The following is a 27142-nucleotide window of genomic DNA, read 5'->3' as shown; positions in this document are numbered from 1 at the left end:
TCCCCATCCTCCTGCCTCCTCCCGAGTGGAGGCGAACGCCACTGTGCCTGGCCTTTTTATTATAAGGCAGGATCCTATTAAGTTCCCAAGGCTGGCTCAAACTTGTGATCCTCTTGCCTCAGCCTCCCAGGTTACTGGGATTATGAGTATGCACCACTCCACCTGGCTCACATGCTACCGAATTTTAAGCCAATGATGGCATTGTGGCATTCAAAAGCCAGGCAATCACAGTGCTGGATTCTGAAGTGGGGCTGGGTATCAGGCATCTACTCCAGCACAACTCTTGAAAGGAAATTCTGGCTGCTCCAGCTTCTCAGGGAAATCGCCAGTTTACTGGAAATAGAAATGTCTGGGGATAAAGGGCCTCAACACATTTAGAGGAAAATGCGCACAGCGTCTATGGAGCATGGGACTTTCATCAGAAAATGATGGGAGTCTGTTGATGGCAGGGGCAGAGGAGAGAGGGGAGGAGGGGCCAGAACCAAACCGACCACCAGCTCCAGACCATCTGCTCTTTGAAAAACTGTAACAGAAATACTCACTTCTCCAAAGATTCTGCAGGCAACAAAGAGGTGTCACCCAAAAAAGGGCAGCAGAAGACACTTCTGCGTGGGGGCACTTCTTTGAAACGCTTCCTCCTGAGAACTGTTACTCAGTTTGTTTGGCTTAAACTATTTCAGTGGAAAGAAAATGAGGACTGAAAAGGCAGCGTGTACTTTATGAATCTAGAAATTCCAGTTCTACAGAGCCCTCCCTGGACAACACTGGACTTCCTGGATTCGAGGCCCTAGCATCCCAGGAAGAGATGCTGCAGCTCTGTGGCAATCTCTGGAGATTGGCACCTCCAAGAGACCCCAATCCTTTCAGTCACGCCTCCTCGGCTTCCCCCCCCCCCACTAGCCTCTGCGTACTTTCCTGGTTTGCAGGGCTGCTTTATGAACTCTTTCCTGCTGCTCCACCTCACGTGTGGGACACCAGCCCTTCGTGGTATTCCCCCCTGGCCAGAGAGCATGGCTAACACCAGTTCCCACGAAGTTACCCTCACCAGACTGTTAGAAACCTCCTAAACACAGGACTCCCAGTTAAAATGTGAACTTCAGACCAACAAATAATTTTTCATCTATCCCAAATACTACAGGGAAACATCCTCAACATCGTTTGTTGTTGTTCTGAAATTCAAATTTAACTGCTGGCTTTTAATTCATCCAGCAATCCTGTACCATACATATAATATCAGTTGATCTTTGATCCTATTAATATTAGGGTTTTGAACCCCCAAAGGTTAAGGACTTCATTCAATTTACTATTAGTTCAATGACGTAAGTCCTGCGAGAATTTCTGGAAAATTATAATTGAGAGTTGTGTGATCATTTGAATACTTTGCTAACTTTGGTGTTATTTAGAATATTAATCATATTTGGGATGTTTCCCTGTGACAGTTGACAATTTTAGTATCAATGAAACAAAAAATTCTATCACCGTCCACCACTGATTTTCAAAATAGATAGGGGAAGGTGTAGCCAGCTTGGTGAACTGAGAGGAAATGGCCAGGTCACCTTTTGCAGTACTTCCCTTTACAGAGATATGTGGCCAAAAGAACTCAGATTGTTCAAAATTTAAAAAGCTGCACCGAGGATGCCAGGCTGAAATTTCTGATGTCACAATACCGAGCTCATTATGCCCCAATACCTTAATACAAAGTCCCACTTCTCTGGAGCCACCTCCCCGGCTTAACCCAGCAAATTATCTCAAAACCTTCTTGGGAAGGGCTGGGAGGAGGGAAGTGAGGGGACCAATGGGCACAAGACCACGCTGCACTGGACACTTCTCACCAGCAGCCCTCAGAGGGGCTCAGATCATGGGCACAGGTCACTATGGTTACTAAGAATATCAGGGAAACTCACGGGACCCCCAGCAAGCCTGTGGCTTCTAACAGGAGAATCAAGGAATGAATGGAGCATGAGAAAAGGGTCCTCCACTTTTGACCTCCATCCCTTGATCCCCCACTTGGCCTCCCTGCCAGGAGGTAGGCCTCACTACCTGGTGCGTCCAGTGGGCCCTCTTACCAGTGTGTGTGAGCATGTGCCTCTGGAGGGAGCTGGCCCAAGGGAAGACCCGAGGACAGTGGGGACAGTTGATCTTCTGCAGGCAGTTGGCATAGGAGTTCCGCTTTGCCCTCAGCAGCTTTTCTTCCGGAGGGCTACCCTGCTCTTCGTCACTGGGCCCATGGTGGTCAGAGGGGGCTCCAGCCACCTCATCCTGAGTGTCGTCCTCTGCAGACTGCAGAAATGGACTGAACTTGTTGGTGTCCGTGGTGGCCAGCATCTTTTCAATGCTGGCAAACTCCCCACTCGAGTCCAGGTCCACCCCACCACTGTTGGCATGGGGCCGGCTCCTCAGCCCCCTTTTCCGGCCCCTCTTCTTGGATGAGCCAGCTGGCCCCTGCTCAGTGGGTGAGGCTGCCTCTGGGCTGCTCACTGTAGGGGGTGGGTCGCTGGATTCTTTTGGGCCTGTGGTGTCAGCGGGGGTGGCAGCAGCTTTGGGTACGGTGCCTCCTAAGTTGTCTGCAGCTACAGCGTTACTGCTGGTGCTTGAAGGGCCTGGGTCGGCCACCTTGGTTTTCAGCAGAGTGGGGGCCGAAGACACGGATGAGATGATCTGGGCAATGGAGGCCAGTGGGGGCAGCTCTTCTGTCACTGGGGGCTTTGGCAAGAGCAGGGGGGGTTTGGGCCGCAATGGCCGCAGCAAGGCTGAACTGCTCAGGAGGGCCGAGTTGCTTAAGAGGGCGGAGCTTCCCAAGAGGGGAGGGTTGCTGACGAGAGCAGAGGAGTAGATGGGGACCGCCAGCTGAACAGAGCCCTGGAGGGGCTGAGCATGGGGTTCCCGGGCTGCAGCTGGGGTGGCAGCCACCACTGTGGCTGTGGGGTTTTCCAGGATTCCGCTAGGCCCCAGGGTCACTGGCAGAGTAGGGCAGGGTGGGCAGGGAGACAGCTGCTCACTGCTCCCCACCTCCTGCTCCAGCTTCTTGGCTTCACTGGGAGCAGCCACGTCCTTGTCTCCTTTCCTGAAGTTCTTGGGGATGGACAGGTCAATGGGCTCCATGGAGCAGTCATAGGGGACCAAGGAAGAAGGGCTCAGAAAGGAGGACACGTTTTCCTGCTTCACCTGGACCAAGGCCAGGCCCTTCTGAGAAAAGTCCAGGGGCTCATTGAAGTCTACGGCGAAGGTGCTGGCGGGCTCCAGCTTGACCGCCACGTGGGGAAGCGGGGGCTGGGCGGCGCCGCCGTGAAGAAAGCCGTTTTGGGGCTCCAGGAAGGCGGCAATGGGCTTGCAGTCACTGAAGGCCACACAGCCGCTTTCCTCTTCCCTTCCCGAGGCCTCGGCGGGCACCTCCGCAGGGCCCAGGCCGCCATCCACGGCCAGCACGTAGCTCTCGATGTCGTGCTCCGGCACGTGCAGGTGCTGCTTGAGGATGTGGTGGATGCAGTTGCGCTTGGCCGCGAAGGCGGCGCTGCACTCCTTGCACTCGAAGGGCTTGCGGCCTTTGTGGCAGCCGCCCAGGCCTCGGCCGCAGTGCGTGCGCATGTGGATGCGCAGCGCGCGGTAGTGCTTCAGGTCCTCTCCGCACAGCCGGCACACCGTGTCGGGGGCACAGAAGGCGTCCACCAGCTCGGCCGCACTGCTGCTCACATACTCGATGTTCTTTTCGATGTCCTTGCGGGTGGCCTTGAGGTGCTTCTTGCGCAGGTGCCGCTCGCAGTTGGCTTTGACCGTGAAGGGGTAGTGGCAGATCTTGCAGATGTAGGGTCGCTCCCCGCTGTGCGTGCGCAGGTGGCGGATGAGAGCGGCCTTGTCGGCAGCGATGTAGTCGCAGATGTTGCACTGATAGGGTGAAATGCCCAGGTGGGAGCGCACGTGGGCACGCAGGACTCCCGAGAAGGCAAACACCTGGTTGCAGAAGCGGCAGGGGTATAGCACCTTGCGCATGGCAGGGGTCTTCTTGCCACTGGGCCCTGTCATGATGGCCTTCAGATCCCCCTCTGTGATCTCTTGCTTGATCTTGGCCTCCATGCTCAGGGGCAGCAGGGCCTCAATGATGCTGTCCTGCTCCAGCTGCGTCTTCATCTCGGGCTGGCCTGGCAGTTCTACCCGGGGTTGCTGCAGGAAGAGCTGGGTGGCCGTGTTTGGCTGGGCCCCTGACTTGGACTGCAGCAGGTGGGCGTTGGAGGCAGCCTCCACTGAGCCCTTGAGGAGCTTCAGGGGTGGTGGGGGGAGGCTGGGGCTGATGCATCCTGGGGAGGCCTGCTGGGTGTTGATGAGAGGAGGGGGTGTAGAGGTGGCCACCACCGTCCGGGGTGTGACCAGGGGCTTTGGCTTCAGAGGGGGCATGTGCTTGAAAATTGCTTGCAGAGGGGTGGCAGGGGCCTTGGAGAGAGGTGGAAGACTGATTTGTGGGGGAGCCGAGGCTGCCATCTTCAGAATTTGCTGAATGTCTGCCAACTCGATGGCTGACTCTCCTGAGATGGGCTTGACCACAATACTACTATCTGGCTGGATGATAAAGCCCTTCTGGAAGGGCTGTAAGGTCAGGTGCTTCATGCTCTCCTTGGTAGCTGGAAGGACTGTGAGAGAACCACCTAGGGAAGCAGCTTCGAAAGGAGACAGACTCAGCACGTTGGTGCAGCCAGGGTCCTGAGGTAGCTGACACTTGAGTGTCTGGAGCTGTATTGCTTGGTTGTCATCGGGCAGGGGCTCCTCAGTGGGCACAGGCTTGATGTCTTTGGTGTGCTGCAGGCCCAGCAAGGTCAGGAAGGCCTTCTGGTCCAGAACATCACCAGCCAGGGTCTTGGCCTGCAGCTTTTCCCGTCCCTGGTCTGAGGCAATGTGGGTCTGCTTGTGCAGAATGAGGGACGAGAGCATGGGGAACGCCTTGTCACAGGTGTCACAGACGAAACGGTGCTGCTCGCTGATGCACCTTCGTAGGTTTGTTTCACACCAGGCCTGTGTAGAATCCACCAGCAAAAGCAAGGGAACAAAGGTAAAGAGTCAAAAATCATCACTAAGGGAGATGCGAGAGTATCTGCTGTGTAACTGTCCCAGTATGCAGTCTTTCTCTATGAATAGATAAGGAGCTGATCTTCCCCTGATGGCTAACCGGGAACTGAGTCAGGAAAACTACAAAGCATCTAAAGAATCGTGTTTGCCTGACAAAAGACACCATCACCAGGGAGATACTGAAGTACAGTGAAATAGCACCACCTTGCAGGTAGAATTCTTTATCTTTTTAAAAAAATTGGTGCCTCACAAAAGCAATGTGACAGAAGCCAGAGAACTGATTACCTCTGTGATTGTGACAGAGGGAACACTGCGTGAGAGGGGCAGGAGGGGTGACAACTGGGGGCATTAGGGGTGTACACAGAGGGAACAATCCACTGAATTGAGGCCTGTGCACAGGAAGAGCCTCACTGTTGCTGCAAGCACTCTCCCACTGAGCTGCACCCTCCACCCTCCTCCTTCATTTCTCACAGAACCGACCCAGTGTTAGAAATACTTAGCTTTGAGGCAGAAACAAGAATTAAAACAAATTCAAATTACAACAGGGCTTGGGTAGGGTGGTGAACAATTTACAACTTTAAATTCCAAAGCCCCAAGAATTGGCTGACGAAATGGAATACAGAAAGAGTCAAGTGGAGTTTTCAGAGAAAAGGTGTTCTAGAAAAGATAAAAATCCAACAGACAACGTTTTTGAAAAAGGGACCCTCAGGATAAGGGAGCTTAATCCAACTAAGCAGACCATGGAGGCAGCTGCTGGTTCAACAGGCTGCTCAGTATACCTGAGAAATGCGAGAGAACTTTCTACAGGAGAAGTCAGTGAATCCTAAGTCATGGAAGCCAGCAGGAATCGAAGGATTGTTCTGGATGAAAGGCCTTCCCATTGCGTCCCTGGGAAGCTGTTTGTGGACAAGTGCGTTGTGCCGCAGCAGTCCTCGGTGTGTTCGAAAGGTGACACAGCAAATGTCACATCTAGGGAGAAGAGAGGGACAAAGATACAAAGAGGTAGCTCAGTCAGTTTCCACTTGTCTGTTGGCCTCTATGATGTCTTTTGTTGCTTCATTTCAACTGAACACAATACAAATAAGACACCAAGAAGCCAGTGTGGTTGTGGTTAACAACAAAAAAATCTCTTCTGTTTATTTTTAAAAATTATATTCTACTAACCCTGGACACCAAATCTTTGCAGGCAGTGCAAGATGTCTCTTTGACCAAACATCTCATCTTCAGAAGACAGCCGGGACCCTAAGGCCACTGCTGCAGACCTGAGTCATACAACGCCAAGGATCACTTCAGAGGTGGTGTTCCTCCCTCTGCTCAATGGGTTCTAATTATTGTAAATATTTAAAAGGCAAAAAGATACATTTATGCAGTCTAGAGCAACTGTAGCAGCATCCTTGGGGACAATTTCCCCAGCAAGATTCCTGATAAGGATAATATAATTCAATTCCCTAACCGAATTGGTAGCAAGGAATAATAATTGCTTATTAAATTCTACTATTGCATTCATTATCTGAAAAACAACTCCTAGTTCCCACATACTGAGCCCACACTAAGTGTAAGACCTGCCAGGACAGTGCATACACCACGGCAAGGCAACGGGTTTTACCATCCTCTTCTTACAGATGGAAACACAGAGGCTTAAAAATGTTAATCAACTGACCCAAGTCACAGAGCCAAGAAGCAAGACAAAATGTAAGGCCAAGTTCTTACTCCCACCCTTGCCTATCACAAGGCTATCTCCCTTCCTTGAAAGAGTCCCACGAATACAACCTACTTAAACATTGTGGCCAGGGCTGAGATTGTAGCTCAGCCGTTTAGAGCGCTTGCCTAGCATGTGTGAGGCTCTGGGTTCAATTGTCAGCACCACATAAAAACAAAACAAAACAACAACAACAACAAAACAGGGCTAGGGATATAGCTCAATTGGTTGAATGCTTGCCTTGCACGCACAAGGCCCTGGGTTCAATCCCCACCACCATAAACAAACAAATAAATAAACAAAGGTATTGTGTCCATCTACAACTTTAAAAACATTTTTTTATTAAACTGTGGCCCTTAAAAATAAAACAAAGGAAAAATAAATCATGATTCTTAATTTTAGAGACAATCTTTGACATCCTACAATGTTCTGGCTACTCAGAAGCAAAGCAAACGCCATTTTCTAAGACTGTCTCTACTTTTCACAGTGTTGTTTTCTGGGTCTTCACTGAGAACCATATTAAAAATGATACAATAATCATATTATCTACATCTCCTAGATCAATACTAAATACAGCCACTGAGACACATGTGACTATTTAAATAGAAATTTAATAAAGTTTCGTCATTCACCTTAGCCTCCTTTCCAAGGCTCAACTGCATGGGGCCATACAGCTATGGCATATTTCCTTGAAGGCAAAAAGTTCTGCATGCCAAGCATCATTACACGTACAGACACCTTTGCAAACCTTCTAAAGTAGGTCTTACTACCACTGTGCTACATAGAGGTAAGGCAACTGGCTCCTGTTTACACTGCATACACTTTAATGGAAAGTTTTCTTGCTATGAAATTCTTCTCTGGAAATAAAGAGATAATGAAATCACCCACGAAGCAGCTGAGCTCTCTTTGATGAAGCGTTGAAAGGAAGAAGTGCCAAGTATGTGCAGCTCTGCTTGCTTTATCACTTGGTGGCGGAACGGGGTCCTGTTGTATATCCACCTCTCTTCTCTCCTCTGCTAACTTGTGGATACCTCCCTAGCAAGATTCCTGTCATTGTTTAACTACATTTAGAATACTGGGTTCCTAGGAGCCATTCAAAGCACAATGATCCCTTTGAGGTGAGTCTCTGAGCTGCGCAGCTGCAGTCAGGGCCCCAGGGAAGAAGTGGATTCAGATAACCCAAAACGGCTTTAGGGACTGAAGCTGTCACACCATGGGCCCAGATGGTGTGGCTGGCACCTCGCAGGTTAGGCAAGTCCTAGGGGATAGGCTATGATCCATAGGAACCATTCCTCACCCAAGTGCCCAGAAATCTAAATCACAGGTTAGAAAACAGAGTTAAGTAGGGAAACTGCATGGGCACACTGCTCAGGGCCAGGATCTTCTGGCTGGAACACATTCCATGTTCTCAGCTACGGACACAGAGGGAACAGTAACCTTGGAGGCTGCTGAGAGCCTTTGTCCTATTCTACCACACTGGAAATCGAAGTCCTGACTTCAGATCTTCCAGGTTCAAGTTCAACTGCACATGATCACCGATCCATCACCTTGGCACTCGTCAGCTGGGAGCTCTGCACTAGACTAAGGATCAAAGAAATATCTGAATGGGGAAAACTGACCTCTAACCAGACATTTGATATTATTAAGAAATTACTGTTTAGAAATTATCTGGGTTGGGGAAGAGATGACACAAAATTGACTGTGAGTTGTTAATTCCTGAAATTGGATGAGGGATACGTGGGGGTTCATTATATTATTTTCTCTACTTTTGTATACATCTGAGAAATCCCTTATACATTCAAGAGACAGAACTACCTACTGCAAACAGCAAATTGGCTGACTTTTTAAATTTTCTTCAGTTTTGACAACACTTAGACCACCATCTGCAACAGGTGTGTTTGAGTGTGGGGGCTCCATTGATAAAACTAGAGAAGGAAAGTCCCTATACTGAGTCCCTCTGTGGCACTCACAATGTGAAGGAGCCCATTTCCCCAGCAAGACCATGTTTCTTCCTGTACACCTACTGACCAACCGGAGCTTTGGAAAGAAGTGTGTTTGTATGTCTGTGCACACACAGGGGTGGGAGTCAGGGTCTCAAGGGAAGTGCCAAACCCAAGGCTCAGGAAAACTACCCAGACTTGGGATTTATACTCAGGGAAAGCTGGGCACTTGAGCCTATGACACAATCTGGTCTGGTACTTTGTGAACTGGAGATAGTTCAGGGGAGACGGAGGGGATGAAAGTTAGGTTTGCCTTCCCTGAAAGGTGAGAAAATGAGGAGAGAAGCAAGCTGTAAGCAAGTGTAGTGGGGGTCCTGCCACCCAGCAGATCAGGCAGGTGTTCCCACCTGAGTCTACAATATAACTTGCTCTTCCTGCATGCAGAATATAGTATTTACTATAGATATTTTGTGCAGAATATTTGCAGTGTTTTATTTTTATTATTTATTTGTTCTACTTAATTGTACATGATTGGCAGTGTTTTAAATTAGGTTTTACTAGTGTTAGTCACTGTCCTGGTTGCTGAGATGCTGCAACACCTAAACAAGCTCATTTCAACCTAAGCAAAATGAGATAAACAGCATTAGTAAACATCACAGCAGAAAGCCTAGCGTTTCTACCCAGCTCACCTTTACCTGTGAAGCCAGCAGGGTTCACTCCTTGCGGAGAAGGGCTTTTTATTCAAAGCCAGGTAGAGAGAGCTCATAAAAGAATTTATATACATCTTAAATATTTAACCTAAAATATATATACACACACATATATGTCTGAAACACAACTTTAAATAAATCAGAACAAAACAGTGATTCTGATTATTTTTGTGTTCTGTACTTGTGAATGTCTACGTTACTAAAATTTATTTGCAAATCCAAAATTGATACTTGTAATGATTTTGTGGTCATTTGCAGATATGTACAAAGCAGTGAAAATCTTGAGTTACCCAATATACACATTCCTAGCTGAGGTTGAAGGACACTACTTTGCCTTCTTGTTCAACTCTCATGCTATAAATAAATGTCCTTTGTGCTATTTCATGCCATGTTCTTCACATTTTTGTGCTTTTTATTAGTGATTTCAGTGTTACAGTGGCCCCCTCGTGTGGTCCTGAAGTGCTGTTCTGTGTTCTTGAGAACGAGAGGTTATGATGTGCTTTATGGAGAAAAACGTGTGTATTGCATGTATTAGAAAAGCATGAGTTATTGTTGTGTTGGCTGTGAGTTCAATGTAGGAATCAGTAATATATATTAAAGAATGTACTTCAAACAGAAACACGCACACAAAACAAGGTTCTACATAGATTAGTTGATGAAAATAGGACTGAGGTACCAAGGAACCCCGTATTTCCCCTAGGGAACAATGGTTGAGTATTTGCTACTTCTGTGTTTGGAGTGACCTTATAGAACCCAACTATCTCAACTAAGCATCCGGGCCCTCTATACCCAAAGGTTCTGCATGTAGATTCAATCAAAAACCAAATTAAAATATTTTGGGAAAAATTCATCTGTACTGAACATGCACATTGCTTTTGAGTCATTGTTCTCTAAAGAATACAGTATAATAAGTATTTATACAACATTTACATGTGTTAGGTATTATAAGTCATCTAGAGAAGATTTAAAGTATAAGAAAGGATGTATACAGGTTCTATGCAAATGCTACACCATTCAATACAAGGGACTTGGGCATCTGTGGACTTTGGTATCTTCAGGTGTCCTGGAACCAAGCTCTCATGGACACTGACAGACAACTGCACATTCACTGGCTAGTCCTTCTACAGAAGGCCAAAGGTTTACGTTTGAGTCTAGTTCCATTTCATCATCAGTGCATGAATCATCCTCATAATACATCTTTTTAAAAAAATATTTATTTTTAGTTATAGGTGGACACAATATTTTTATTTGTGGTACTGAGGATCAAATCCAGTGTCTCACGCATGCTAGGCGAGCACTCTACCTCTTAGGCATGACCCCAGCCCCCATAATACATCTTCGATTTACAGTTTTAGTTCATTTAATTGGAGCAAGGATTTAGATGTTTCAAACCAAGATAGAGCATAATCCCAGATTTCTATGATTATCTCGTGTAACTGTTTATAGGTAGTTGACCTACCTAAATTTGACAGCAATTAAAAAAATACTGTCCAATCTACACTGTAAATAAGACTTTTTCAACTTGGTTTCCAGAGACTACTATTTTTCTAAACAATAATTCACTGGCTTATACAAATAAAATTGAATTATAGTAAATTATGTAAGTAATTTACTTACATAAGTAAGTAGGTTTAGTAAGAAATAACAGTGGTTCTTAGTGGCATGTGAGCCAGCTGTGAAAGGCAAAGAGGTGGGCCTGAGAAGTGGGATGGAACCTTGTAAAACTTCACTTTAAAAAGAATTTATTTTTAATTGACAAATAAAAATTGTATATTAGTAAAAAGCTTTTGAGCATTAATCTGTTGTTTAACTGAGAAATGTGTATATACTGTAGACATAAATATATATGCATATATGCATTTACACATATATTTGCATATAACGTGTGAGGTAAACAGAAATTCTTATGGGGAGATAAACAAAAGTTCTATTTTTTTTTCTTCCTATGCCTTTGAGATTTCTCTGAACATACCCTATTTTTGAGACTACTATACTAATGTATAGTCCCTCTGTTGGCCATGAATATTCACTGTGAGTGGCATCAATAGGTAGGTTTTATTAAAGAAATGGAGAGTGGCTTTTAATGTGACAATGATAATTTACTGTATGACAGCCATAAATTTTTAATAACATTGATTTTTACATATCTGTCTTCTCCATTCTCTTTCAAATCCCTCCCCTTTCTGGTCAGTTTCAAACAGCGGGCACTCAATAAACTCAAAGCAAAAAGTACCCAACACAAACCACAAGCTCTATGTCCCAGTGGAAGGCAGTGTGGAGCACTGTGGAGCGGGGGTGTGTGTGTGTGTGTGTGTGTGTGTGTGTGTATCGGGGACACCAGGGTGAAGGGACAGAGTTAGGAGTACTCAGGTTGTGTGACCTTGGACAACTTACTTACATCTGCTTTTCGGCTGCCTGCTATGGAAAACTTCCCAAACACGCCAGAGATAAGAATGACCTCGTGACCTTGTTAAAAAAAGCAGATTCCTGGATGCCACCCCAGACCTCCTGAAGTCAGAGGATGAGCCCAGGAATCGGCTTATGAAAAAGCACCCCAGGTGATTCTTACAGTTGGACAAGTTTGAAAAACAAATTAGAGTAAGAATTTGCTTCCAGAATCAAGAGTCTGAAAATATCTTAACAGTTTCCTTTCTCACCTGTGATAGCAGGATCTTTGGGGTTACTTTGAATATCAGATAACAAAATGCTTTGAGAACTTCAAGGTACCATTTCAGTTTTTAACCATTATTTTAACTTGTTAGGGGAGAAAAAAGAAATCAGGAAAAGGTGATGTGCTGGCGTGTGTGGGCAAATATGAAAATGCAGGAAAAATTGAGTTTTAATTTCAAATGGATGTGTCCTTCCTTTTCACTCAAAAACTTCACAAGTTGCCCTCAGTTTAATCTGGAGACTTGTGGGAAGAAACAAGGGTTTTTTTAATGTCAGTCCTCTGTCCTTTACCTCCTGCTTCCTCATTCCCTGCCACCCTCCTGAAGCCCAGCTTTTCAGCCTGCACACCCACATGAAGCCTTCTAAGTCTAAGTCAAGGTCTAGGCCTGTTTTTTTTTTTTTTTTTTTTTTTTTTGAGATGGGGTTCTTACTATGTTGCACAGACTGATTTCCAACTCCGGGACTTAAGATATCTTCCTGCCTCAGCCTCCCAAGTAGCTGATGACCACAGGGGTACCACACCCCTGCCCCCTTCTATTTCACTTCTGAAGATACAGAATGTCATCTCACAATCAAGTTGCTGAAAAAAGGTGGGGGGTGGGGTGGGGAGACATGCTGCTTTGAAACCAGAAGCACACTGTGAGGCTGATTAAAAGGAAGAAACACCCACAGAAAAACACTTGCCTCCCTGTCTCAGACTCTGCACCTGTTGGTAGATCTTAAATAAAACCAGCGAGGAAAACCATCACCCAGAAACATTTGGAAAGGCCGTTATCAAGCAGACACTCGGGTCATGGAGCCTGCCCAAGGCCCCAGGAAGAACATTTTGCAACCTTGTTTCAAAGAAGCACTTCAAGGACAGTGGAGGTCATTGTAAATCTGTGGACCCTGCTACAGGATGCAGAGCTGGTGCAGGCACTGCTCTTAGGATATTTGCAAACCTGGCTCGGATTTGTCCATCTTCTCAAGGCTACCACCTCTGGGGGACCACCATGGGGGGGCGGCCCCCCAGGATTCTGTTCTCCACCCCCACTCCCTGCCCTGTTTGTGAGATATCTCCTCTCTGTCAGGGATTCGTATAGAGAATGACTGCAAAAGTATTTAAATGGGGTAGAACTGCACTTGAAGAATCGCCACAGAAGGGACACAGGGGGCTGTGGGACAATTTCACTTTGCAAGAGATTTTTGACAGTGTGCCCAGAAGGAAATTTTACACATCTGATAGTCTTCCTTCTGATTTTCTGTCAGTAGCAACGTCCCAAGCTGGAAAGTGAGAGTAACTTTTACAAATGAAAACCAGTGGAAACAACTTTATTGCCACTAAGATAAATGAAGGAAAGCACACTTCTTTGTAGAATCTAAAGACAAAACCTTTGTTTTCTTTTAAAATCATATTGAAATAGGTTACTTTGAGGAACATCAATCAGTGGGAAAGCCTCCAAAGGGCAGTTTGGGAAGGATTAGACATCCCCTGCTCTAACAGTAGTGGCTCCTGTAGCTGGGTGTGGGGTTCTTAGAGAGGGCTGTGGTGTGGGGGTATGCAGAGTCAGGGGCTCTCTGGAACAGAGAGGAAGCAGCTGCCTGCAGCTTATCTCCTCTTCTGGCTTCCCTTAGCACCACTTGAGTATCACTGAAGGGTACTGGGTAGGTGTGAAGCAGAGATAAGAGGGCCTGGGGGTCTCAAGGGCAGGAAGCGCCTCCCAGTAGTTGGGAGGAGTAGGTGAGCCCAGTTTTGATCATGGTTTAGGAATATAAAGTCATAGAGGCTACCAACCCTTGAGGCCATGATCACAGGGAGCCTTTGATATACACTCAGAGTGTCTTTTGGTTGTCAGGTACAGAGGGAGATGCTGTCACAGGGAGAACGGGCTGTATGGGCTGGGTGTATAGGTCAGTGGTAGAGCTCTTGCCTAGCAGGCATGAAGTCCTGGGTTTGATCCCCAGCATTACAAAAACCAAAACTAAATCATATTCATAGCCCCTCTGTTTTCATCTTAAAAAAAAAATGCCTAAATAGGGAGGGCCCTGTGGTATCTGTTTTTTTTTTTGACAGCAAAATGTCCTTGTAAAAAGACATAATATCCTTCTTTCTTCTGTTTAGTTTTAAAAAGAAAGCAGTTTAAGCCTATAATCCCAGTGGCTCGGGAGGTTGAGGCAGGAGGATCACGAGTTCAAAGCCAGCCTCAGCAAAAGCAAGGCGCTAAGCAACTCAGTGAGACCCTGTCTCTAAATAAAATACAAAATAGGGATGGGGGTGTGGCTCAGTGGTCGAGTGCCCCTGAGTTCAATCCCTGGTACAACAAACAAACAAACAAACAAACAAAACAGTTTAATGCCAGGCTGGGATAAAAAATGTGATGTGATAAATGTGCTATTATGGTGTGGACATTCACTGTAGGGAGTAAAGGTAAAAGAACAAGCCCAAAATAGACCCAGCAGGTTTGGTGGTTCATAGTAGGGCCAATAGTTACTTATCAGAAACGACTATCACCATGAGAGGCACTGGCCCTGAAATACCAACCTAGAATTTATAACCACTGACTGAAGTGGTTTTCCGAATAATCTTCGGGAAACACCTGAAACGGAGGGGGAACATGCACACCAAGAACCAAGCCCAAGGGCTGGGGGAGCAGTTCTGCGGTAGGCAGCTTGTTTGGCATGTGAGAGACCCTGTGTTCGATCCCATGCACCTCCCAGACGAAACAAAACAAAAATAAACAATACCCTGACCCCAAGAATCAAGTTTGAAGGTAAATTTTTCAGCAATGCGATTTGTGAACATGGAAAACAGGGCACTTAGAAGTCCTTTTCATCTTCTTTTTCTCAGCCTGAGGCTAAATGATTTTGGGATCAGCTTCCCTCGTGCCTGATTCATCTGGTTACCTTAACTCTCCAGAACAAGATGAAAATCCTGAAGTCAACAGAAAAGGCCAACAGAGCCGCCCAAGGACACACACCACCTAGGATTTGCTGTGGCATCTTCACTGAGCTGTCATTCCACAGGGCCTACCACGCGGCATCGCCCTCCCCCCCCAGTTGGCGATAAAGGGTTAATTTTTTATTTTTTACTAACTACACAAAGCACATTTTCAAAAGACTATTGGCAAATTTCAAATATTGGGAAACTCTTTCTTTAGAATCTCAGATTTCCCCAAGAAACTAAGAAAAGTAATGTGTGGCTCTGTTACTTAAAGGCGTCAAGTCCCTTCAAGCTTCTAAATATCAGCCTTTCGACACAGTTTACAAGGATTACAAAACCTGGGATGCAGGACTCAAACCAAATTTATACAGCCACTCAGTTGCCCAATCTTTACAAAAGCAAAACTAGATAAAAGTGGTTCTTTATGACAATAAAGAGTAAAGAACAAATTGCTTTCATGTTCCCTGTCAAGTCAACAGTACTTGGGAGAAGCCCTGGAATCTGACTCCTCAATTTCACTGGAAAGGGATAACCAAAGAAATGCCACAACAGACCATCGCTCTAAATGTTGGAGGGCTTAAAATGTTAAAGAAGACACGTAGCTGGTTGTGGTGGCGCACGCACACCTATAATCCCAGAGTCTCAGGAAGCTGAAGCTAGAAGATCACAAGTTCGAGGCCAGTCTCAGTGACTTAGCGAGTCTGTGTTTCAAAATAAAAAACTAAGATCCGGGGATGCAGATTAGTAGTACAGCATCCCTGGGTTCAATCTCCAATACCTCAAAAGAATTTTTTAAAAATTAGAAAATTTAAAAGACTCATGTTCTAAATAATAGTATCAAAAGAAAAACTCATTTAGTATTTGGTACAGTTCAGAACTAGATTATCTCTTTATCCTCACACCAGTTTTTAGTCTTAATTAAAAAAAAATTTTTTTTAAGTTCTTGGGCTTCCCATATGTGAGGTAATTATGGAGCTACATCCCCAGTCCCTCACAGGTCTTCAAATCTATTTTCCAGATGGGGAAACTGAGCCTCCCCTGGCCTGAGGTGCCAGACTGCCAGGCAGCAGTGCAGAATGGAGCTGTCTGCTACTGTTTACTCAGAGGGCAGTTATTTGCAGATGCCCCAGCTTCTTACAGGACCTGCATCACATCCGTGAAGCCCGGACGCAGGCTGCTAGTAGCATTTCCTAACACTGACACTCCCTACTCCCAGCAACCCCATCAGCAGAACCTGAGAAATACCTGCTGAGAGGCTGCAACTCAGCCAGCCACTTCCCTAAGATATTGAATTCCTTGCTCATTACAGTGTTTTAATCGAGAAACTGGCATTCCTTTTAAAGGGATTTCATGCTTCATTTTTCCTGTTCTGTCTCCAGAGGCCAGCAGGGGTAAGTGCAAACAATCTCTCCTGCGGAGCCCCACCCAGCTCAGACATTCTTCTCTCCTCAGCCCACCCTTCCCAGCCCATCCCAGGGCAAGAGAACTGACATCCACAGCTGCACTAATCTCTCCCAGTTGCTGTGAGCAGCAGCGATGGGCCTGGCGGGGCAGCTTCCCCTCCCCATGTCCCAGGAACCCGCCCAGGCTGTCCTCTGGGACCAAGCCAGCTTGGCGTGAAGCATGGGGCAGAGCTTGAGGGCTTTTACCCCGGGCAGTGTGGAGTGAGCACGGAAGCCTGGTGAGCCTGCTGGTCATCCTGTCCCTTGGGTGCAGAGGACAGTGGGGCCACCTGACCCAGGAGCCACCAACTGCCGGACTAGCTATTCTCCCGTCACAGGCTCTCCTTCCATCCCAGATGCCAGCATAGTTTTAAATGTGTGTCCACTGGTTGAGCCTTGGACCCCTGGACTCTTAAATTTAAGATGCTGACAGATTTGGTTTTACCTTTAGCCTATGTTTAAGATGACATTTGACATGTGTGGGACCAATGCTACATGAAGAATGGGTTTCTCAGCAGGTGGGGGACATGCAGGGAGGACATGATCATTTGTCCCCACAGTCGAGAATGCAGAAGTTTCTGCCATATCCTTCCCAGTGGCCCCACCGCCAAGACACATGGCAAGGAGTGGCCCTCTTGGCTATAGCAGTTCTCACCTCCCCACCTCACCCCCACAGGGCTGTGGGTACCTGCCAGAACCCCCTTGGGCTTCCAATGGATTCCCAACCTTAACATCACCTCAGAGGCAACCAAGATTAATAAAGTGGACCAGCCAGTCAAGATGGCACAGAATGTGATCCCAGGAACTTGGGAGGTGGAGGCTGGAGGATCATAAGCTCAAGGTCAGCTCAGGTAACTTAGTGAGACCCTGTCTCAAAATAAAACATAAATTGGGGGGTGTTGGGGCTGCGGCTGAGTGGTAGAATGCTTGCCTTGCATGTGTGAAGCACTGGGTTCAATTCTCAGCACCACATAAAAATAAAGATATTGTGTCCATCTATAACTTTAAAAAAAAAAAAAAGGGCTGGGAGGTGTAACTCAGTGGTAGAGCACCCCTGGGTGCAATCCCTAGTGCCACCAAAATAAATAAATAAATAAAAAGTAACATTGACCAGACTGAGGAGGGCCTTGACCCGGAGAGAAATTAGTGAATATCATAACACCTGATATGCTCAAAGGAGAAACTTGAAACTTTATACCAACCTATCCCTCTGCTTGGCTGAGAGGCAAACGTGCCTTCTTGGTCCTGAATTCATCTCCTTGTTTCTGACTAGCCCATGGCCTCTGTCTTGAACAGTACCATTTTCCTCAAGTCTGGTAGATGCCTGGCACTAGCTTGAGGATTCAGTCATCTGTTGGGTACATTTTAACTGAAATAATGTTAAAATTACTTATTACCTGATCTCTTTTAATCAAGAAGCCACATGAGATTATACAATAACCTGGGCCAAGCTTCACCTTTGGCAGCAGCTTTCTCAACATGGGAACTATCCAGCTCATCCAGCTATTGCCCCTCCTGGCCCACCCCAGGACAAGAGTCTTTCACACATGAGGCTGGGGCTTGCTGCCCTCCCTACTTATCTTACCTGCTCTGCAGGCTGCTGAGCACTTGACATGTGGCTGGTTTGTCCTGAGAGGGGCTGTGACAGCACCACATGCACCGATTTCAAAGACTTGGCATATGACAGGAGACAGCAAAATGTCTTAATGAGAATTCTTACAATGACTTTATGTTGACATTCTGTTTTGACTATATGGGTATAGTCAACTAAAGCATTATTAATTTCACCTGTTGCTTTTTTGTTTTCCCCCTTGGTGCTGGGGGCCGAACCCAGGACCTCACACATGCTAAGCACATGCTCTACCACTGAGCTATACTCCCAGCCCTCACTTTACTAGAAAATTTCAAAGGACACATGGGGCTCACATTCCACTTCTGCTGCATGGTGCTGGATGTTTCCTCCAGCTGACTTCATTCCCAGCAGCGGATGGCCTGCTGCTCCGCTCTATTCTAACCACCAAGCCAGGTATTCAATGTCCAGCAATATCCCCACACCAGCGACAGCCCCTTTGTATCCATCTACTCTTTGAACACCCACTCTCTCACCTCAGATTCCAAATGCACCAAGGAAGCACTACACCACCTCCTCCCCTGCCTTCCCTGCCTCATCTGGGAAGCTGTATAGAAAGGGTCACCAGCAATACCTGACCCCAAGAGCTGGAATCTACCATGGGCTTTGTATCTCCCTTTTGTTCAATGCTAACACTTCGTTAATACGAAACACTGCAGAAGGGAGGAAAATGAACTCAGTGTTTACATGAGTTTGGATTTCCAACACTTTATTAAGGAACAACGGGCACCTTGCCAGATTAGTGGGAGGGGAGGGAGTAGGGGCTGGAGAGAGAGAAACCAACAGCTGTTTTGAGTTACAGACTTTCTGTCTAAACTGGTAGCATCCCACTGTGGCTGTTGCCTTTGGGGTTTGAAAATGAAGTTGGTGTCTATTTTAGTTCTGGGTTAAAAAGCAGTTTTTCCCACCAGCTACCGACACAGTTCACAGCCTGGCTAGTCCTCATTGGCCCATGCCTGCCCCCAAGGCCTCCTCTGATAGCAGGCTATTATGTGGAACAGCAGAGCAGAGAGAAGAAAGGGAAATTAACAATGTTCTGTAATCAACTCCTTTTTGGTTTCCAGATGCCAGCCCCACCCCATCTAGCAACAGTTACTAGATAGTGCCATCAGGCAGGAACTAGCCTGCTCACCCTGCACAAAGGACATCAGGTCACCTCTTCTTACCAGCAACCCTAAGGCCAGTCATTATGGGGCCAGGGATAAAGGCCTGCCAAGACTCTACCAGGCAAAGACACTTCTTTAGCTAACCACTAATCAAACAAAGGGCATTATCACTGAACAGGAGAGGTTAACTGGATCCGCAGGGCTGGAGATTCAACCTCATAGCCTGTCTATGCCACCTGCCTTGGAGCCATAGTGGGTGATCATCCATCAAATTGTGACTGCACATGGACTACATGACCAGTGTCCAGTGCAATTCCCACTTCCACCCACTCTGAGGATGCCTGCCTTCCTCCTTGAGAAGGTCCTGGTCTGCAGGCCACTCCACAAGATCCACACCCTCATCCACAACAGCACTTGAGCAGAGAATAGCTCATCTTTCTCTCTCACTGCTATGCACTTTGTCCAAGCCCTGGGCTGTCCAAAATCTCTTCAGAGCCAGAATATTTTTTTCCTATAAGATAGAATTATCTAGAAGGGGCAAATGGACAGTTCCTATGGTGCTCTCTAATCACAAAATAAAATAGGAAGTGAAATAAAACATATAAAGGAGCACAGAGATGAGCTGTGACTTCATGGCGCTGTGTAACAAAAATGCTGAACGGGAGTTGGGGTCTCAAGTGCTATTCCTGCTCTGCCCACAACTCTCCTTACGAGGCTTGTCTGCCAACTTCATATCCTTCATCTAGAGAAGGATTTTAATATTCTCCACCTACCACAAGCCCACATCCTAGGGATGCTATGGACATTAATGAAACCATAAAGTCAAGTTCCTCAATCTCAGAATGAGGGGGCTTACAAAAGGAAGAACCAGATGTGTTCTCAACAGTTAAGAGAGTTTTTAGAATTACAGACCTAAAGGGAATAAAGGGATGACCTGGTTCCCCAGCCTTCCTTCAATCTGAAGGATGAGGAAACTGAACTTACATATGAGCAGAGACAGGCCTGACAACCAGCCCATGGCTGCTTCAACACATTGGCCAATTTTCTAAGACTGGGGAGTTCCATAAAGATATTTTATAGTATTTCAATTGCTCTCCATAAATTCTTTCCTCCTCATCCACTGGAACATATGTCAAACTAATGCAATTAAGGATAACGAAATTCAACATGGCTTTTAGTTACCCCCGCACAGAGGTCTTCAGCTGGCTCGGACCTTTTCAATCCTAGGCCACAACTTAACACATGTTTGTGGGAAGGAAATCTGGTCCATGTATTAGGCAAAAAGATGCCCAAATTCCTGTACTCTCAAGTGTCTTTCTCATGTTGTAACCACATAGGGGTCTGCCCTCTGCTCTTGGAAGAACACCCTCAGCTGTGTGTGACTTCCGGGATGGGCTACCTTCAAGCCTCCCAACTGCAGAAGAGGCTCCCACACAGCTCTTTGTTCTTTTCAATGCTTAAGATCAATGATAGTAATAGTTTAAGGAAAAATCCCTACACCTATCTGCTTACAAAATAACGGGACTTTTTGCCTGATGAAGAGTCATCAGAGATGGTAGCAAAAGACAGACAAGTTTCCCCTAAATTCCGATGGAAAATTATATCAATGTCCATGTTTTCTGCCTCACAAAGTTGAGAATCAGAAACCCTGCAGCTAAGCAAGATCTAAAACTAAAGCTGAATGAGAACAATTGCCTACCGCTGTTTCATTGGAACAAGAAGGCTTTACTTCTTTGCACTCAGTAGAAGTCTTTCTTACCCTACAATGCTTTCTCAGGGTTTTTTTGCTATGGGTTGAACTTTTCTGAACACCTAGTATGTGCTAGCATTGTGCCAGGGGCATGTATCACATGGGTTATTCCTGCCCTGACCACATATCCATATATGACTAATAATCTTGTGGGTTGCAACACCTTTTTTTGAAGAAAATATGTCTGTTGTCCAAAAGCTCCTGTGACAGGAGACTCCCCAGTGGCTGGAGGGCTCAATGGTGATTACTCAAGGGGCCTTGCTAGGAGCAAAAGAGGCAGAGTGAACACACCCTGTGACTATAGCCACCTTCTCCCTGAAGATCCTCAGCCCAACCTCTTCCCTACACCTTGCGTGTTTCTTAACTACCTTATTAATGTCATCCTACTCAAGTTCAATCACTGAGCTCAGTTTAAAGTAATGAGAAATAAGAATGTAATATGCTAGGAGTAGGAATGAAAAACAGCCTCCCAGACCACAGGTCTAGTTCACCTTTCCTCCTACCTTAGTGGGTTATCTGAATGGGTCTCCATGTGGGTCTCCAGTCCATACTTGCAAACAAATTCCTTGAAGCATATTGGGCAGTGAAAGACTTCATCGGCCTTCTTCTCCAAGTCACCTGACTGCCCGTCTTCTACCATCTTAGGGAAAAGCAGAAAGTGAAGTCATAAAGGTGTTCCCTCATGGGGGCTGCTTCAGAAAAGAGGCCACCACCAACCCAGGGACTTCTAAAAGGGATGTGGACCTCTCTCCATTATGAAGAATGTGACTCCACTGATTCCTACATTCACACAAGACATACCCACCATTTACCCGCCTGTGCCCTCACTCATGCCCCAGTCGTCTCATCTACGCAACAAGTACTCATGGAGCACCTAGTATCTGCCAAGGCTTGGAATGAGTGAGGACAAGAGTCCCTAATATGATAAAACTTCATTTTAGCTATAAAACAACATAAAAAGTGTGAAAATAATTCTGGGAGCTGGCTAGTTGAGGGGGTCCAAGAGGAAACACACACAGGTATTTTTTCTTAGACACTTTAGAAAATACTGTGGGAAAACATAGGTCGAAAAGCCTAGGATGGATGTCTGCCCAGTCCCTAGACTGTGAAAATAAAGACGAGAGGTAGATCTGCAAAAGCCCCCCGGGAGGAGACTGTGTGTGCCGGGGCCCAGAGGACCTTTTTAGCTGGTGCTGGGTCTTCTCTCTCCGACTCGGCATCATGACTCAGCTTCCTCTTGGAGGACAGCCGCCTGCGCTTCAGAGGGGACGGAGGAGCTGCAGCTGTGGCACTGTTGGGGTCCTTCTCATGAATCTTCATATGTCTGAAAGGGAAATACACACCGAAGGTGTGACGTGACGACAACAAATATCTAGTTCACTTATTTCTTCTTAATTTTAGATTTTGTATCTGGGCCTTGGTCTTGGATTTTATCTTTTTTTGTGTGGTGCTGAGGATGGAACCCAGGACTTTACTTGTGGGAGGCAGGTGTTCTGCTACTGAGTTATAGCCCTACTCCCCGAATTTTCATTAGTTAAGCATGTGGAATACAATTTGTAAAGTGGCTTCTATCTTTCCAAAGCTTTATAATCTCCTTGACCCTTCAAGCTCCTGTAAGTGCTATCCAGAAGCAGTGCTGTGTTTCACTGCTTGGTGGACAACATTCACGAACTTGACGGGCATTAATGAGATAGAAACAACTAGCTGGTGACTGGTTTTATGTACTCAGGCAAAAAATACTATTTTAGGACACATAATTCTGCAGAATAAAAAATTCCCAGGTTCCTAAACTTCCACTAGTTCACAAACTAAGCCATAACTCCATATTGACCCACAGAAGCCATCCTAGTTGTATTGTCTTTCTTCTGCCTTTGGAAGCATTTTGGGGTACAAATTTGAACTGTGCTGACAAAGCACATGTCCAGAGTGCTTAAGACCTGAAATCTTTTCCATGTTGTTCAAGGTCTTATGTGGCTTTATAGATGATGAGAATAGGTGGACAGTGCAGTTGCAACTCTTGTATCTAGATACACATATAACATGAAAGTGAGGTTTTATATATATATATATTTTATATGTGTTTGTTCCATTAAAAGGGGTCTTATGGATGAGGATCTGATTTAAATGACCTTATTTACTTATTTATTGTGGTGCTAGGGATTGAACCCAGGGCCTTGTGCAAGGCAAGGCAAGCACTCTATCAACTGAGCTATATCCCCAGCCCTTATTATTGACCCAGCCCTTAATAAATGACCTTATTTTATCAGGTTCTAAAACAAATATCCTAAGAAGAAGGTCCCAAGATACAAAGGAAAAGAAAGAATGGCATTACAAACAAATAGTCTCAATTCCTTTTTTTTTTCCCCAAAATAAAAAGGGTTTCAGTTTGCTAATGACAATCATACTCATCATCTGAATGGGGTTAAACTGTGCCAGATGTAGGAATGTAGCTGCAGCTTTTTACAAATAGCTATTTTATAAGATAATTTTACTTGAGAATTTCCTTCCACTCCCCCCCCTGTGCTGGGGATTGGATCCAGGGCCTCATGCACACTAGGCAAATGCTCTACTACTGAGCTATACTTTCAGTCCTTATAAAAGTTAAGAACTTCTTAAGAAGAATGTGAAAAGACAGCAAAGCTCTCACGCACTCCCCTGCCACACTCATGAAAACCATCTCAGCTCACCTTTTTGCTGTGCCTTCTTTAGAGGAGTGAGTCTGTGGGGTGAAAAGGCCAAGCAGCTTGTGAATCACGGCTGCTGGTGCCAATGATCAAGATGGCCAATCGGATGCAGCATTTCTCCCACACAGGTTCTGCCCTACAGCAGCAGAAATCCCCTTTTCTAAAGTTTGTGGATATAGATGCTACAGTTTGCTTTAGACTTCTCTCACTCTGCTCCTTAGACACACTCTAGAATTAACCCCCTGCCTAGACTCTGCCCTGACAAAACAGCACCAGTCCTACAGCTACCCGCCAGCTGGAACTGCTAAAGATGGATCCTGGCCTTGAGGACAGGGGACTCAGGAAAGGAAGTCAAACCTGTTTTCTTAGGGGGAATCCATGTGGTGGAGTAAAAAAATCTAGTGGGAGAAAATGGATGAGAATCACAATCACGCTTATAGCCACAAAATTCCTTACCCAAATTATTAGGGAAGGATTCTTTTTTATTTAGTTCTCAGTCACCTAAAGACTTGAAGAAGTTAACAGACACAAATAGCTCTGTTAAGTACAAAAGTGATTGTGATTTGACAAGAACATCCCTTAACATTAAAGTTTGAAGGAAAAAAAAAAACAAAGTGGCTTATTTCAGCATTTATTATATGGTTCGTCCCAATTTTATATATTTAAGAAAAAAGCATCTAAGAATTGAGGAAGTATGATAACACTGAAGGATATAAATTATTATTCAAATTTGCCATTTCAATAACTTATTCAAAATCAATTTAATTTAATTAACAAAAACAATACCCTTTTAACCAATAGAGTGAGAATATTAGAAATTAGAGAATGACGACTATACACAGTTCACTGGCACACTTCAGGCTCCATATTCTCAATTACATGATACATATACACACAGAAATATAAAAGGATGCTTTATTATTTTGTCCTTGGGATTTATGAGAGAAGCTAGTTTCACAGGGAGAAGAAGGGCTAAACCCAGCACTCAGTGAGGGTTTAGCAGAACCTTCACACACACAGTTATTTCCATTTTGCAGATACAGTGGTGATGTACAGAGGGATCTGTAATTTTCGGTTAGAATCAAGTTTTCAACAATTGGGGCCTTTCTCCTACTCCAGATGGCCTCCAAAGGCCACATCAGTCAGTTAACTTGGTTCTGGATCACTGGCTGGAATCTCAGGGCCATAACCCAGGCACTTCCTCTGTGGGTGACGGTGGCCCAAGGTGAAATAGTTGGCATTAAATGACAAAATTCTATCAGGAGACAGAGCAGGTGAAGAGCCCACAGGACTGCAGAAAACTTGGTCCTAGTCTAAAACCCTGGGGTGGCCCTTGAACAGCATGATGGCTGCGGTGAAAGAAAGAAGGAAGGACAGGCAGTCCTACTGGCCCCATGAAACTGAAGAACACAACCATCTACTCTAGCTCTCTGAGTCCTGCTGGAGCCTCAGGTTCAAAACACAAGCACAGCCCCAGTCTAGGATGAAATGTCTGGTTGCTGGCCACAACATGGTGGGTGATTCCCTGGTTGGTTCCTCCAGAGACATGATGACCAATAGAAGAATTTAGTCAATGGCCTGAGAGGTCCACAGAGGTCCAATTGACTGGACGTGATCTGCAGTTACAGATTCCCTCCACCCCAACCCTGCTCCGATTCCTTAGCCTCCAACAACATGGACAGCAACTTGAGCTGTTCATTTCTTCCCTAAGGTTTTCAGGAAGCAGGGCGAGAGTCATCATGATGAGCCAGTAATGAGCCTTCCCCTTAGGGTAACCAGACATAGAAAAGGGGTGGAAGGAAAGAGCAAACACTATTTCCTGTGGTTAGAAGGCTGGGGTCTGGGCTGGGGCTGTAGCTCAGTGGTTGGGAACTTGTCTTGCATGTGTGAGGCACTGGGTTCAATCCTCAGCACCACATTAAAAAATAAATAAATAAAACAAAGATATTGTGTCCATCTGCAACAACAACAATAACAAAAAGAAAAAAAGAGGTGGTAGCTGGGGTCTGTTTTCCTCTTAGGTCTTATTTCCAGGGTTAATCTGCCAGATTCTCATTATCTGAGACTCAATGAAGACAAGCCCTGAGCTGGAAAGAAGCTAAGATAGGACCCAGTCATGCATTCGGCACAGAAAGTCCCTCTGCACAGCATACGAGAGCACCACCTAGTTGTGTTTGAATGCTTCCAACAACAAGGACATCTCCATTTTCACCAGTTGTTCTCACTGTAAAAGACAGTCTTCCACATATGGAGTTAGATAGGAATTCCACCCTTTAAGTATCTATCAGTTGTCAGGGGCAACACAACCTATACTCTTCCGTTAGCACATGAGGACCACTGCATTTCTCCAAAGTTCTCTTCTCAAAATTAAACAATTCCAGGCCCCCAAGTGCCACCTGCAAATCTGTTGGAATATACTGCTCACTAACCTCAGGATACCCTCCAGTCTGCAGACATCCTTCATCCACATCTGGATCATACTGGATCCTGCATAGACATGGTCTGAGAGCTCAGAGCACAGAGACAATGACCTCCAGAGATGACATAACACAGCTTGGGATGGTTCTGCTGAGTGTGTTGTTGTTTGGCACTGGAAATTGAACCCAGGGGCACTTTACCACTGAGCCGTATCACTGGTTCTTTTCAAATTTTGAGACAGGGTCTCCCTAAGGTGCTGAAGTTCTCACTAAAATTACTGTGGCTGGCCTTGAATTTGTGACCATCCTGCCTCAGTTTCCCAAGCCACTGGGATTACAAGCATATATTACCAGACCCAGTTGCTGCGTATGTTTGAAAGCGATATTACATCCCCAGTTCCTATGAACCAAGTTTTGTCAACTAGAATGCCCATGATTCCTTCATTCAAACTGTTATCAAAACCATGTCTTTTCATTTTCCCTTTTAGCAAATGTGATGGAGTCTTAAGATATGCAATGTTAATGAGAGTGAGAATTGTTAACCTTTCTGCAAAGTGGTTAAGCAATAAGGACCAGACTTTTAAATGTATACGTCCTTTGTCCCAGTAACTCCACTTAACAAAATTTGTCTTAAGGACTAATAACTGGGCAAGTCATTTTATAATGATAATTCACAGATGGATACCCTATGCAAACACTGACAACTACAGGGTGACCCACCAGCAGGTCGTGGGATTTGAGACTGTTCACAGTGCTCTTCTTGCCGCCTATTGTTCATTCCCTACCCAGCAGCCAGTGTGCTCCTAAAAGAGGTCACGGCATACCACTTCCTGCTTCAACTTTTCCGACAGGACTGTTTTCAGAATTAAATCTTGCCTCCACTTATTTCCTGGGCCTCACTGGTGAGCATCCTAGCCTCTTTATCCCAAGGCCCTTTCAGGTTTTACTTCCTTCAAAAACACACAGCAGAAAGGGAAGAGATTGTGTATTTCCTTTTTTGACCCCTTGCCCCCAATCAAGTTAGTTCTATTATCTTGAACCTAGTTTGTCTCTTGTTCTCTGCACTAGCCTGTGGAGGCACACAGTAGGTGGTGGACAAATATCCACCAAATGGCTAGA

The 27142-nt window shown here is 45.6% G+C and overlaps 1 protein-coding gene across 12 annotated transcripts in view; it reads right to left on the bottom strand.

Annotated features, from left to right (window-relative positions):
- Rreb1 (ras responsive element binding protein 1) overlaps window positions 1-27142 on the bottom strand; it is a 180368-nt gene that overhangs the window by 14885 nt on the left and 138341 nt on the right. For 11 of the 12 annotated variants that reach the window (XM_078020506.1, XM_005327489.5, XM_078020507.1 and 8 more), the window contains 4 exons: window positions 22102-22246; window positions 21426-21562; window positions 5835-6024; window positions 2067-5001 (listed from right to left, as the gene is read on the bottom strand). In XM_078020506.1, the coding sequence (XP_077876632.1) occupies window positions 2067-5001; window positions 5835-6024; window positions 21426-21562; window positions 22102-22246 (3407 nt within the window). Of the gene's footprint in view, window positions 1-2066; window positions 5002-5834; window positions 6025-6219; window positions 6370-21425; window positions 21563-22101; window positions 22247-27142 lie in introns of those variants that run through there. The other variant, XM_040282163.2, reaches the window with a different exon arrangement.

This window comes from Ictidomys tridecemlineatus, chromosome 8, assembly GCF_052094955.1.
Source record: "Ictidomys tridecemlineatus isolate mIctTri1 chromosome 8, mIctTri1.hap1, whole genome shotgun sequence".
Lineage (NCBI taxonomy): Eukaryota > Metazoa > Chordata > Mammalia > Rodentia > Sciuridae > Ictidomys > Ictidomys tridecemlineatus.
This window is presented reverse-complemented; position numbering and strand designations above follow the sequence as displayed.